This window comes from Caretta caretta, chromosome 17 (genome assembly GCF_965140235.1).
Source record: "Caretta caretta isolate rCarCar2 chromosome 17, rCarCar1.hap1, whole genome shotgun sequence".
NCBI classification, from domain to species: Eukaryota; Metazoa; Chordata; order Testudines; family Cheloniidae; genus Caretta; species Caretta caretta.
The window spans coordinates 198,499-210,533 of record NC_134222.1 but is presented as its reverse complement, the minus strand read 5'-3'; the positions used below and the strand labels follow the sequence as shown (position 1 = coordinate 210,533).

The following is a 12,035-nucleotide window of genomic DNA, read 5'->3' as shown; positions in this document are numbered from 1 at the left end:
CTTGCCTTTGTGGGTTTGTTTCAAGTATGTGGTGTGTGCAGCAACCCTCATTGCTTCTAGCGAATTTTTGTGTATGTATTAATGCCATGGAGTTTTTTAAAGTTTAATTGGGGGTGGGTATTATTGGCGGAGAGGAGAGAGAGGAAGATCTGTGGAGGTAGAAGTGTGTTTGCAGTGTTGTAGTTGTGGTGATCCCGGGATATTAGAGAGACAAGGTAGAAGTGTGGCAGGAGAATATTTTATCCGCCAGCAGCTGAGCGTGAACCGTTCTCTGTTGTAGGGTAAACTCTGAGAGAAAAGTGTAGCTCATTATGTGGAAGGTTTGGTGTGCTATCTATCGGTTTTGTGCGTGTCCAGCTCCCATCAACAACTAATCCTACTTGTAGGCACAGCTCACAAACTTTCAGTTATAATGCAAATAATAGCTAAAAATTACCCTAAACTAAACATTTTAGAAAACCTTCCCATTACACCCTTTCTCTTCAGGGCCACCTCTCTACCAAACTATGAATAGCTAGTCAGTGTTTTGTAGGAAATATGTCAATAGTGAAAAGTAGGACTGCCCAGGCAAGATTTCAGCCAGGGCCCAAATTCAAAGTTTTCCTACCACAATAAGAGAAACCAAATCAAAACTACACAAAGTTCAAATGGCATAAAAATTAATCCAGTGAAAAATCTGACATCAGTTGGGCACCTACTTTTAGAGAAAAATAAGAATCTCTGCTCCATTTTAGCCCATATTAGAACACAGCATTAACTAAATCACCTCCATTTATATATATATAGATATATATATAAAAATATGGAGGATAATGGGGCCTTGGGGAGGGGGGGAGAATGTGGGAAAAAGAAATTAAAGACTATGAATATGCACAAAGGGACAGAATTAAGATTGCAGAGGCAACCTTAGTTTTCTGTATAGAATTATTGTATATAGCTTTATCTTGTGTATTTTGTTTGTTTCCTTTCTAAAGTAAATACCACAATGCCATGAGAATTAACATAGTGTAAAAACCTAGATAGACAGAAATCATCCTAATCTTTTAAATATCTCTCGACCCTGGACTCCATCCTTGTTTCTAATATAGCAGAAATGAAAAAGGACAAGAGAAGAGCAACAAAATTATTAGAGGCATGGATGGAATCCATGTCAAGAGACATATATAAGATTTTTGTGATGGAGTGACCAGCAGTGAACACATTCAAGGTGAGCTGTAATATTGATCTGTGTAATGGTTTTATATTTTGAGTTTTATTCTCTAATACTTTGTGTTCGATCTACTCTGTGGAAGTCCAAGAGCTCAAACCCACACTGAGTATTTGTTAGTTTATGCTATTACATGACAAAGATTACTTCTACTTTTTGTGACCCATTATTCCAAACTCTTAGTCTTTGATATTCTGCCATCAAAGAAGCAGGATGTTTCAATTTATCTTCTTTGGTTTAGGGTGCACCTGTGGGGGGTCATATCCTGAACTACCTACTGGAGAAATCTCGGGTTGTCCATCAGAATCATGGAGAGAGGAACTTTCACATCTTCTACCAGCTGTTAGAGGGAGGGGAAGATGACCTACTGCGGCGTCTGGGCCTTGAGAAGAACCCCCAACAGTACCATTATCTAGTGAAGGTGTGACCAGGGTCCTGCAGTTTGCTAATTTCCTGGTTTGCATGTTCAGTAAAGGGAAAAACTATCCTTACGTGATAGACTTTGTTGGTGTTGAAGGAGAGATCAGAGTGTTGATCTGTAAGGAGAGAGTAACTTTCTGGGTGAAAGTTTAATAATGATGATCATTACCAACTATCCTGTATTATAGGATAGATGTGATTCTTAGTTTATTACTTCTCAGTATCTTTCCCTTACTTTCGACATTGGTGAGGCCTCATCTGGAGTACTGTGTCCAGGTTTGGGCCCCACACTACAAGAAGGATGTGGAAAAATTGGAGAGAGTCCAGCGAAGGGCAACAAAAATGATTAGGGGTCTGGAACACATGACTTATGAGGAGAGGCTGAGGGAACTGGAATTGTTTAGTCTACAGAAGAGAAGAATGAGGGGGGATTTGATAGCTGCTTTTAACTACCTGAAAGGTGGATCCAAAGAGGATGGATCTAGACTATTCTCAGTGATAGCAGATGACAGAACGAGGAGAAATGGTCTCAAGTTGCAGTGGGGGAGGTTTAGATTGGATATTAGGAAAAACTTTTTCACTAGGAGGGTGGTGAAACACTGGAATGCGTTGCCTAGGGAGGTGGTGGAATCTCCTTCCTTAGAAGTTTTTAAGGTCAGGCTTGACAAAGCCCTGGCTGGGATGATTTAGTTGGGGATGGGTCCTGCTCTGGGCAGGGGGTTGGACTAAATGACCTCCAGAGGTCCCTTCCAACTCTGATATTCTATGATTCTATGACTTCACAGAGTTATAAAGATATTGGTGAGATGGCCCCTTCTGTAACAATTAACACAAGATAGAACTATGTGGGCTGTATGTACAATGCGTCAGGCTGCAAGGATTACTAAATCTCAGAATCTGTGTTTTTTAGGGTCAGTGTGCCAGGGTCAGTTCCATCAGTGATAAAAATGACTGGAAGGTTGTGCGAAGGGCCCTGTCCGTCATTAACTTCAACGACAATGAGGTAGAGGTAGGAAATGGCTTGAAGTACATCTGAGTTTTCTCCCCTTAGAGGTCTGTCCTGCTTCAGTTAGTTCTTTCTGCCAGGAGGCAGCCTTTGAATGAGTGCCCTGCAGAAAGCTAAATGTAAAAATGTCTCCTACTGATGGACATATAAAGAAACTCCCCTTTCTCCCCCCCATCCCACCTAAGATTTGATCCATATTTATTCCCATCTTCTTGACCATTATTTCTTCTTTCTCTTGTACTAGGATTTACTGAGCATTGTCGCTAGTGTGTTGCACCTGGGGAATGTGCAGTTTGCTGCCGATGAACAGGGCAATGCTCAGGTGACCACAGAGAACCAGATTAAATATCTGGCTAGGGTGAGTATAAACCCTTGGAGACATTCCCATATACCAGTGTAATTGGTTCTGTTGCTTTTGTATTACTCCAGGGTAAGATTTAGTAGTTATTAGATCTTGACACTATTAAAGGGTCACTTTTCTGTATGAAATAATTAAGGTCAGAGGTTAACAGGTTTAAAATTTTACCCAATTCCTGCACTCCATGAGGGCAAGAGCATTCCTCCCAGAGTCCCGCTTCCAAGCCATGTCGGCGATAATATCCCATGTAAGGGATCATCCCTTACTACTGCCCATACCTGTCTACAGTTGTTAGGTCATATGGTGGCCTGCAGCTATGTGGTTCGATGTGCCCGGCTCCATCTCCGGCTGTTGCAGGCATGGTTGGCATCAGTGTACATCCCCAACAGACACGATCTAGACTTGGTAGTCAAAGTGCCAAACCACGTTTGGGCATCTCTGATGTCATGACTGGACCCTGTGTCGGTCTTGCAGGGAGTTCCCTTTGTGGGCTTGTCCCCGTCGCTGACTCTGATGACCAACACTTTGGACCTCGGATGGGGAGCCCACCTAGGGAATCTCAGTACTCAAGGCCGCTCGTTAGGGATTGACTGCTCCCTTCACATAAATGCCAAGGAGCTCAGGGCGGTTTGCCTGGCGTGCCAAGCTTTTCAGTCCCAATTGCAAGGCAAGGTGGTTCAAGGAACTGAGAGGGCATAGGGCCGACGGTGCCTTACATACTGATGCATGAACGTAGCACTTCAGAGGGCGTCACAGCTGACCCTGTGGATGCTGCTAAGGCAAAAGTTTCTGACGACTGTGCACATGAGTGCGCACGCACCTAGAATAGAATGGATAAGAGCAACACATATCAAAGAACAGTTATGAAACGTGGGTAACAGATTTTTTCTGTGCATTCTGCTGGAATGGTCCTGGTAAACCAGTAATGTCCAGTCACCTATCTTTCTGTTGAGTGCATGTGCCTACTAGAATGAGGAATGAATCACTGTGTATCTCAGCAGTGGACAGGATGTGTTAATCAGTGAAGAGCGGGACTGCATTAGCTGTGGGGCTAAAGTTTCTGATGTCTCTAAAACAGATGTGAAATTAATAATACTTTCTCTAATTGAGTTTTCCTTTTGGTGGTTTGCAGCTCCTGGGGGTTGAGGGCTCTGTGCTCCGGGAAGCATTGATCCACAAGACGATCATAGCAAAAGGGGAAGAGGTGAGAACATGAACTGGTAAATTGGGAGACATCCAGAACTGAAGCTAGTTAATATAGGCTGCTTTGTTATCAGGTTAAACAGTTCACCTTCCGGTTACAGATTTCTCTGAGAGGAAACTATCTCTGCGTTTCTTGGTCTCATGTAACCTACTTGTGACTAGTAACCAGTACTGCTGGGAGATTGTGATGTGTGCACAGCTAGTTATTAGTATTGTGTTACGAAGACTGCATTGCTCAGTGGGCTGACTGTTCGAATTTGTCTTGTCTCTTCTTCCACATGCAGTTGGTCAGTCCTCTGAATTTGGAGCAGGCAGCCTATGCACGAGATGCTCTAGCCAAGGCAGTATATGGGCGCACCTTCTCCTGGCTAGTGAATAAGATTAATAAGTCTCTTGCCTACAAGGTAAATTTCTCTCTCACTTGCACTCCCGTGATCATACTATAGACTGTGCTACTAAGTGGGTGGGAAGTGTGAGTTCAAATGGTTGAACTAGGAAGCAGGGAAGAGGTTCAGCTCAATACTGAACAATGATTTTCTGACTGCATTCCTCTCTCACTGAGAGGAGTGAGGACCAGACACTAGAATTATATGGGAAGATAGCAGTGGAGGTTGGCAACTGCTTTTGAGCCTAATGATTAAAGCTACACCAAATGTGACAGAGTATTTTGTGTCTTTGTTACAGGAGGCAGAGTGCCCAGGCTGGAGGAGCGCAACAGTTCTAGGGCTGCTTGACATTTATGGATTTGAGGTTTTCCAGCACAATAGGTTTGTTTCACCTCAACGTCTTTGAACTTTGAATAACCTTGTTTCCTGTGATTTAATCCTGTTGTTTCATTTCCTTCCCTCAACATTAAAACATTAAAAAAGCCTGGCACTTTTTTAATAGGAGAGGTTTATGTAACATGAGATTAGGTCTCAGCTTCAGGAAATCAACAAAATACCTGATAGCAGTAGGCAAACGCCTTCTGAGCGAGAGGCCTATTTTTAACATCTCTAGATAGGGACCGCTGTGCCTAGTTGGGACCCTGCTAGAACTCAGCATTCACTACTGTTTATCATCTTAATTTTTCAAGGATGTGAAACTGATTTTTGCCCATCTTGGAGCCTGTCTACATGACAGCTGTAATCACACCAGCATGTAGTTGTGTGGTATGGGTTTCCTCCTCCTAACACATTTTTGTTGTAGTGTGAATGAGAGAACACAATATAGAATTATTTTATGGAATTTTATTGGAGCCTGGAACCTAACTATGGCAGATATCCATTGTTGGATTTTTAGTGTAGATAGGCCTTTATTTATGTCTGCTGAACCCATGTTCCTCCTTGCTTACCTCTGATGGCTCTTTCTCTCTTCTGGGGCGAATCTGACTATTCATTGGTTCATCTCTTTAGAGCTCATATGAGTCTCTAGATCTCTTGCTTATCTCTCTCTTGATTTGTACCCAGATTATGCATGGTGCCTGACCAAAATGGTGCAGACTTTGTTTTATTGAAATACAGTGTGGGAGTGACTAATTCTTTCTGATTGTTTACAGCTTTGAGCAGTTTTGTATCAATTATTGTAATGAAAAACTGCAGCAGCTCTTCATAGAACTCACACTAAAATCAGAACAAGAGGAGTATGAGTCAGAAGGCATAGCGGTAAGAGCCAAGACCTCATTTTGTATTGTTTCCTCTGTAGCATGTCCTATTGGGAGAGGCCTGCTAATTAAAGGGAGCTGATAATAATTTACAGTATGTAAAGCAAGAATTTGGAAATAAATATTTATTTTCGCCTTATTTGTCTGTGTGTGATCCACAAGAACTGCTTCACACAAAAGGGGCTTCAAACTGGGCTCTGTTTTTGCACATGCAATCACCTGCTCACAGGTGATAGTATTTATTCAAGCAAAACCCATTCAGATTAGAACTAGACCTGTTCCAGCATTAGTGATTATCTTGTTCTGTAGTCCTTTGTCTATACAACGCATAAAAATCTTAATTCTGCTCTCAGCTAAGGAAAGTTATCTTGTAGCTTGCTGGGTTAGAAGCTGTGTGTTTGGCACTGAAAGTCCTGCAGTTTTGCTCACAGCTATTGCATTTGTAACTTGGAGGCGATCAAACATCAGAATTAATCCATGAATTCTTGTCCTGTCAAGAATGCCACATGACATTGTGGCCCTTTGACATTTTGCTGCCAGAAAATGTAGATCCTATCAATTTATTTATGGAAAATTGTTCTGTTTTCTTCTTGCTGAAGCCTTGCTTCAGCAAAACCCAAACTCCTGCCTTTCAGCCTTCCAAGCAAGGCTTGTAGGAAGGGCAGAATGGTGATTGAGTTGCGTTTGATCTTTTGTGAGCTACTGTTGGGATCCATGCAGTTATATAATTAAGAAATAGCAGAAGCGTCTGTGGTGGATTCTCTGCTTACTTACTGTCTGGAGATTGTGTGCAGGTACCTGGTACTGGCTACAAAGCACTCAGATGCTACACTGATGGGTTCTACAGAAGAACCCAGATAGATAGGAGAATAAGGATGCTGTAAGACAGCCCTTTAGAAATTTCTCTGCTCCTCCCTGACCTGTTTGTTACTATCACCAACTAAATATATTTTGTGAGTAGCCTGGTTCCCAGTTTCTGAAGAGGTTCTTTCTCTTGAATCCTGCGTTCAGAATTTGGAGACCTTTTTCAGAGCAGCAACCACAGAGATCGGCTGCTATTTGTTAGGGAGACTACCTCTCACAAATCTGAATGAAAGATGAGAAACTGTGACAACAGGACTCAGTGATGACCTGGAACAAAGATAAATATTTCATTTGAGGGGGTTTGGTTTCAGGAATAGTCAGTCTTTTTGTGTGGCATATGCATAGCAGGAACAAGAACCCCAGGTCTATATTAGTTGAGTTCCATAATATAAGGTTTTATATTTCTAGTTGCAACTGCCTAGTGTATTTGAGTCAGACTTATTCTAGAGAGGGAGGCTGTCCGCTACAGCCATATTTCAGAATAGAGAGCTTGGTTGCATAGGTTTCCCCTTTCCTTTTGACTGTGATGGGACAAAGATGTTCACCCTCTCTCTGGCAAAACAAACAAACAAACAAAAAAAACAGATCAGAAAAATAAATGTATATTTAAGAAAGAAATGTACCGGTATCTTTCATACTTGACATGTGGGCCTCAGGAAGACTGTTTTAAATATTTTCTATCCTCTGAAATACACTGATCACTGAGACTATTTCCTTCCAGTGCAGAATCAAGATCTTTAACCTGTCTTTAATTGTGTGTGTCTCTTTGTGAATGGCAGTGGGAACCTGTCCAGTATTTCAATAACAAAATCATTTGTGATCTGGTGGAAGAGAAATTCAAAGGCATAATTTCTATTTTGGTGAGTTGACAAACCTGTATTTATTTTTAATTGAAGATATTTAGGAGCATAATGGGAAGTGACTAGTCATAGGTGAAAAGGAAGTGGAGGCTGGTGTACAGGTTGTTTGTGGGAGTGTGAAGATTGCAGAGGGAGGTAGAGAAGTGAGTAGAGCCTAGTGTTGGGTATGAACCATGTGTGGTAGACCCAGAGGCTAACCGTCTTCCATGCATGTTTTTGCATTTGCTGGCATTTCTAACCACACAATACTGTTCATTAAGAGCTTTACACTGAATAAGATAGAAGCTTCTTTTTAAGCAAAACTGTTTTAACTTATATTTTTATTGGGGTATATCTATAATGCCATACAATGCATATGCACAAATAAATTTCCCATTAACCACATCTGAGAGTATAGAAGAAACAAGAACCTCCCAAGAAAAACAGAAAACAAATGCCTGAATACACCAAAGTTTCCCCCCTGGGCCCTTTAAACTGGCTGACTAAGAATGTCCTGTGTTGCGGGGAAGGGGGATTCTGAGCAGAGCGCCTATAGTCAAGAGAACTTTTTTTTGCAAAAGATTTTAATTAGGGCTATTGATTAATTGCAGCTACCTCATGTGATTAACTAAAAAAAAATTAATCATGATTAACAAAATTAATTGTAATTAATCACACTGTTAAATAATGGAATACCAATTGAAATTTATTAAATATTTTTGGATGTTTTTCTGCATTTTCAAATATATTGATTTCTAGTGCAACACAGAATAGAAAGTGTAAAATGCTCACTTTATATTATTATTTTTATTACAAATCTTTGCACTGTAAAAAGATAAAATAAATACTATTTTTCAATTCACCTCATACAAGTACTATAGTGCAACCTCTTTATCATGAATGTAACTTACAAATGTAGATTTTTTTTGTATAACTCCACTCAAAAACAAAACAATGTAAAACTTTAGAGTCTACAAGTCCACTCAGTTCTACTTCTTGTTCAGCCAATTGCTAAGACAAACAAGTTTGTTTACATTTACGGAAGATACTGCTGCCTGCTTCTTATTTACAATGTCACCTGAAAGTGAGAACAGGCATTTTGCATGGCACTTTTGTAGTGAGCGTTGCAAGTTATTTACGTGCCAGATATGCTAAACATTCATATGCCCCTTCATGCTTTGGCCACCATTCCAGAGGACATGCTGATGATGCTCGTTAAAAAAATTATGCATTAATTAAGTTTGTGACTGAACTCCTTGGGGGAGAATTGTAGTGATGTGAGATTTCTAAAAATAGCGACAGCACTTGACCCAAGGTGTAAGAATCTGAAGTGCGGTCCAAAATCTAAGAGGGACGTGGTGTGGAGCATGCTCTCAGAAGTCTTAAAAGAACAATATTCTGATGTAGAAACTACAGAATCCGAACCACCAAAAAAGAAAATCAACCTTCTGCTGGTGGCGTCTGACTCAGATGATGAAAATGAACATGCGTCGGTCCATACTGCTTTGGATTGTTATCGAGCAGAACCAGTCATTAGCATGGATGCATGTCCTCTGGAATGGTGGTTGAAGCATGAAGAGACATATGAAACTTTAGCGCATCTGGCACAGAAATATCTAGCGACCCCGGCTACAACAGTGCCAGGCGAATGCCTGTTCTCACTTTCAGTTGACATTGTAAACAGGAAGCAGGTAGCATTATCTCCTGCAAATGTAAATAAACTTGTTTGTCTGAGCAACTGGCTGAACAAGAAGTAGGACTGAGAGGACTTCAGGCTGTAAAATTTTACATTGTTTTGGTTTTGAGTACACTTTTTTTGTACAGAATTCTACATTTGTAAGTTCAACTTTAATGATAAAGAGATTGCACTACAGTACTTAGGTGAATTGAAAAATACTATTTCTTTGGTTTCTTTTTTACATTGCAAATATTTGTAATAAAAATAAATATAAAGTGAGCACCGTACACTTTGTATTCTGTGTTGTAATTGAAATCAATTTATTTGAAAATGTAGAGAACATCCAAAAATATTTAAATAAATGGTATTCTATTGTTGTTTAACAGCGTGATTAATCGCAATTTTTTTTTATCATGATTAATTTTTTTAATTGCTTGACAGCCCTATTTTTAATTTTGCTATTCCAACTCTCAGGTTGTAAAAATAATACAGCCATAGTGGTGTGTGAATGCTGTTCAGAAGAAGCAGAGTGAGTGACCACCAAAGTAGCCACCTGATCTTTGATCTCCTGCTCCCAGTAGCAGTGAGAGAGAGCAGCCACTGTGGCAGCTTAACTAAGTGGCAAAATGGATTTGCCTGGCTCCCCTCCCGAAACCTAGCTGCTGTTCCTTCTGTGAAGATGGGAGAGGAATTCTCCCACTGAAGTGACTGGGATGGGAGAGGGGAGCCAAGGAAACGCAGGCTACAACATTGCTCAGCTCCTGCTACAGGTTCGCGTGATTGTCCTCATGGGTTCCATTCTTGCTGCACGTGTGTCCCATGAATGCAAGATTGGATTCTTTTGGTCAGCAGTATCCACTTGGGCAGTACCTGCACTCTAGATGTCCTGGACTGTCCTCCCTCCCGGTCCAAAGGCATAAAGGGCAGAGCAGGCACAACTATTCCTCAGTTCCTTTTTACCGCTTGTGGCAATGAGACAGAATCTCTGCAGTGTCCACTTCCCTATTCACTGTGCTGGTATTAGTTAGCAACTTTAGTGGTTAGCTAGTTCATATAGTTATTGCCTGTTGGCTAATACTTTATATATAATTTTTCTTAGATAAGTTTCAGTGTAGGTAGACCTATACCACCCCTCTCCCCCTCCCCCCCACAAAGATGCTAGCAATATGGCAGAAGCTAAATCATCAGGGTTCAAAACCTGCCTCTCATTAAGTTTCAATGCTGCATAACAACTGGTATTCCCAGTTCCTGCTCAGCCTAGGAGAGGGACATACCCCCAAGCAATATTCCATATGTTGGTTTTTCTCTAAGCACAATCGGCATGCTAGAGAAGCCCACCAGAAGTAGTTCCTCCTCAAGAGTTCAAAACACGCTTTCTCAGACACTGAGACGTAGGTCAAAACCAGTCTATGGTCCTCTGATCAGTTCCTCTCCATTAGTGGCCTTGTGAGCTAAGATTCCACCCTGAGCTCTTGGGTCACATCTATTAAGAGACCCCAGTCATCCATCTCCATTCTGGCATCAGTCTTCTGACAGGAAGGAATGATGGGAGAAAGGATGCGCCAAGGTCCCCTTCTCAGATGCCTGGCAAGTCAAGATACAAGCATCATCAGACTTCTGACTCATCTCAGGCTCAACCTCCTAAGGGCCAAAAGTCTGAAAAGGTCCTGTGAAATGCCCCAGTACAGACTACTAAGAGAGCCCCAGTTGCACCCACCATATCTGCAGACTGTTTTTTCTCTCAATACCCAGAGCCTTGGGAACTGCTCACCTCAGAACCGTGTTCTTCAGTACCCAGCAATACTTGCTGTCTTGGTACCCAAAGCATACAGAGTACAGAGAGACTTTTGGGCCTGACACTACAGCTGCCTCTCCTAGAGAGGCTGAGGATGGTGATATCTAAGCCACCAACTACTGCACTGTTGGTACAGCAAGTCAGGGAGGTATCTCCAGTACCAACTTCTCCCTTTATATGCAGGACACTCTGGATAGAATGGTCACTCGCTTTCTCCTCATCCCCATCTAGACACATCTCCCACACACTCGCCTTCCCCCCTGGGGTACCATATTGGGAACCAGGAAGGCACGCGAGGGAGGATTCTACAAAGGAAAGTAGGAGAATACCTGGACTCATAAGAAACATTTATCTTGGTACCCTCCTGTGTGTCTCCCACCTCAGTACTTATATCCCTACCAACACTGTCTCTACTGGACACACTTGGGTGTACAGCCGTATTCGTGTAAGCCTGCATCATCTGCCCCTTCCAGGGTTAGACCTCCCCTCTTCAAAGACACAATATGGACCATCCTAGTCAGGCCAACTAGTGAAGCCCCAGGTCCTGGAAAGAAAGGAGGAGGAGGAAAATTATGAGGAACAACAACCCCACAAGGGGAAGAACAACTTGTTCCTGCTGTGATCTCATCCTCCCCCGATGAGGCAGTAAGCCTCTCTATGTCTTCCTTAGTGGATGATCTTAAATTATTCCAAGAGCTCATTAAACACATGGCAGAGATAGTGGATATACCACTAGAAGTAATGCAGCCAAATTCCCACGAGATCCTGGATATTTCGCACCCTTCCTTGCCAAACAGGCTCCCCATGCCAATTAATGAAAGACCACTGGAGCTGACATAGGACCTATGGCATACACCAGCCTTGACGCTAGTGACATCCAAGCGAGCAGAAGGAAGGTACCATGTTCCTTCCAAGGGATTTGAATACTTTTATTCCCTCCCAGTACTACATTTGCTTGTAGTGGCTGCTGTCAAGGAAAGGTCAAAAATAACAAATACCTCCTAGAGCCGGACCCAAAGAAAC

At 41.9% G+C, this 12,035-nt stretch overlaps 1 protein-coding gene across 7 annotated transcripts in view; it reads left to right on the top strand.

The window, feature by feature from the left end:
* MYO1C (myosin IC) overlaps positions 1–12,035 on the top strand; it is a 133,293-nt gene that overhangs the window by 74,910 nt on the left and 46,348 nt on the right. For all 7 annotated transcript variants that reach the window (XM_075120670.1, XM_048824263.2, XM_048824260.2 and 4 more), the window contains 8 exons: positions 1,449–1,628; positions 2,538–2,636; positions 2,878–2,991; positions 4,124–4,195; positions 4,479–4,598; positions 4,879–4,961; positions 5,732–5,837; positions 7,480–7,560. In XM_075120670.1, coding sequence (XP_074976771.1) covers positions 1,449–1,628; positions 2,538–2,636; positions 2,878–2,991; positions 4,124–4,195; positions 4,479–4,598; positions 4,879–4,961; positions 5,732–5,837; positions 7,480–7,560 — 855 coding nt within the window. The remainder of the gene's footprint in view (positions 1–1,448; positions 1,629–2,537; positions 2,637–2,877; positions 2,992–4,123; positions 4,196–4,478; positions 4,599–4,878; positions 4,962–5,731; positions 5,838–7,479; positions 7,561–12,035) is intronic.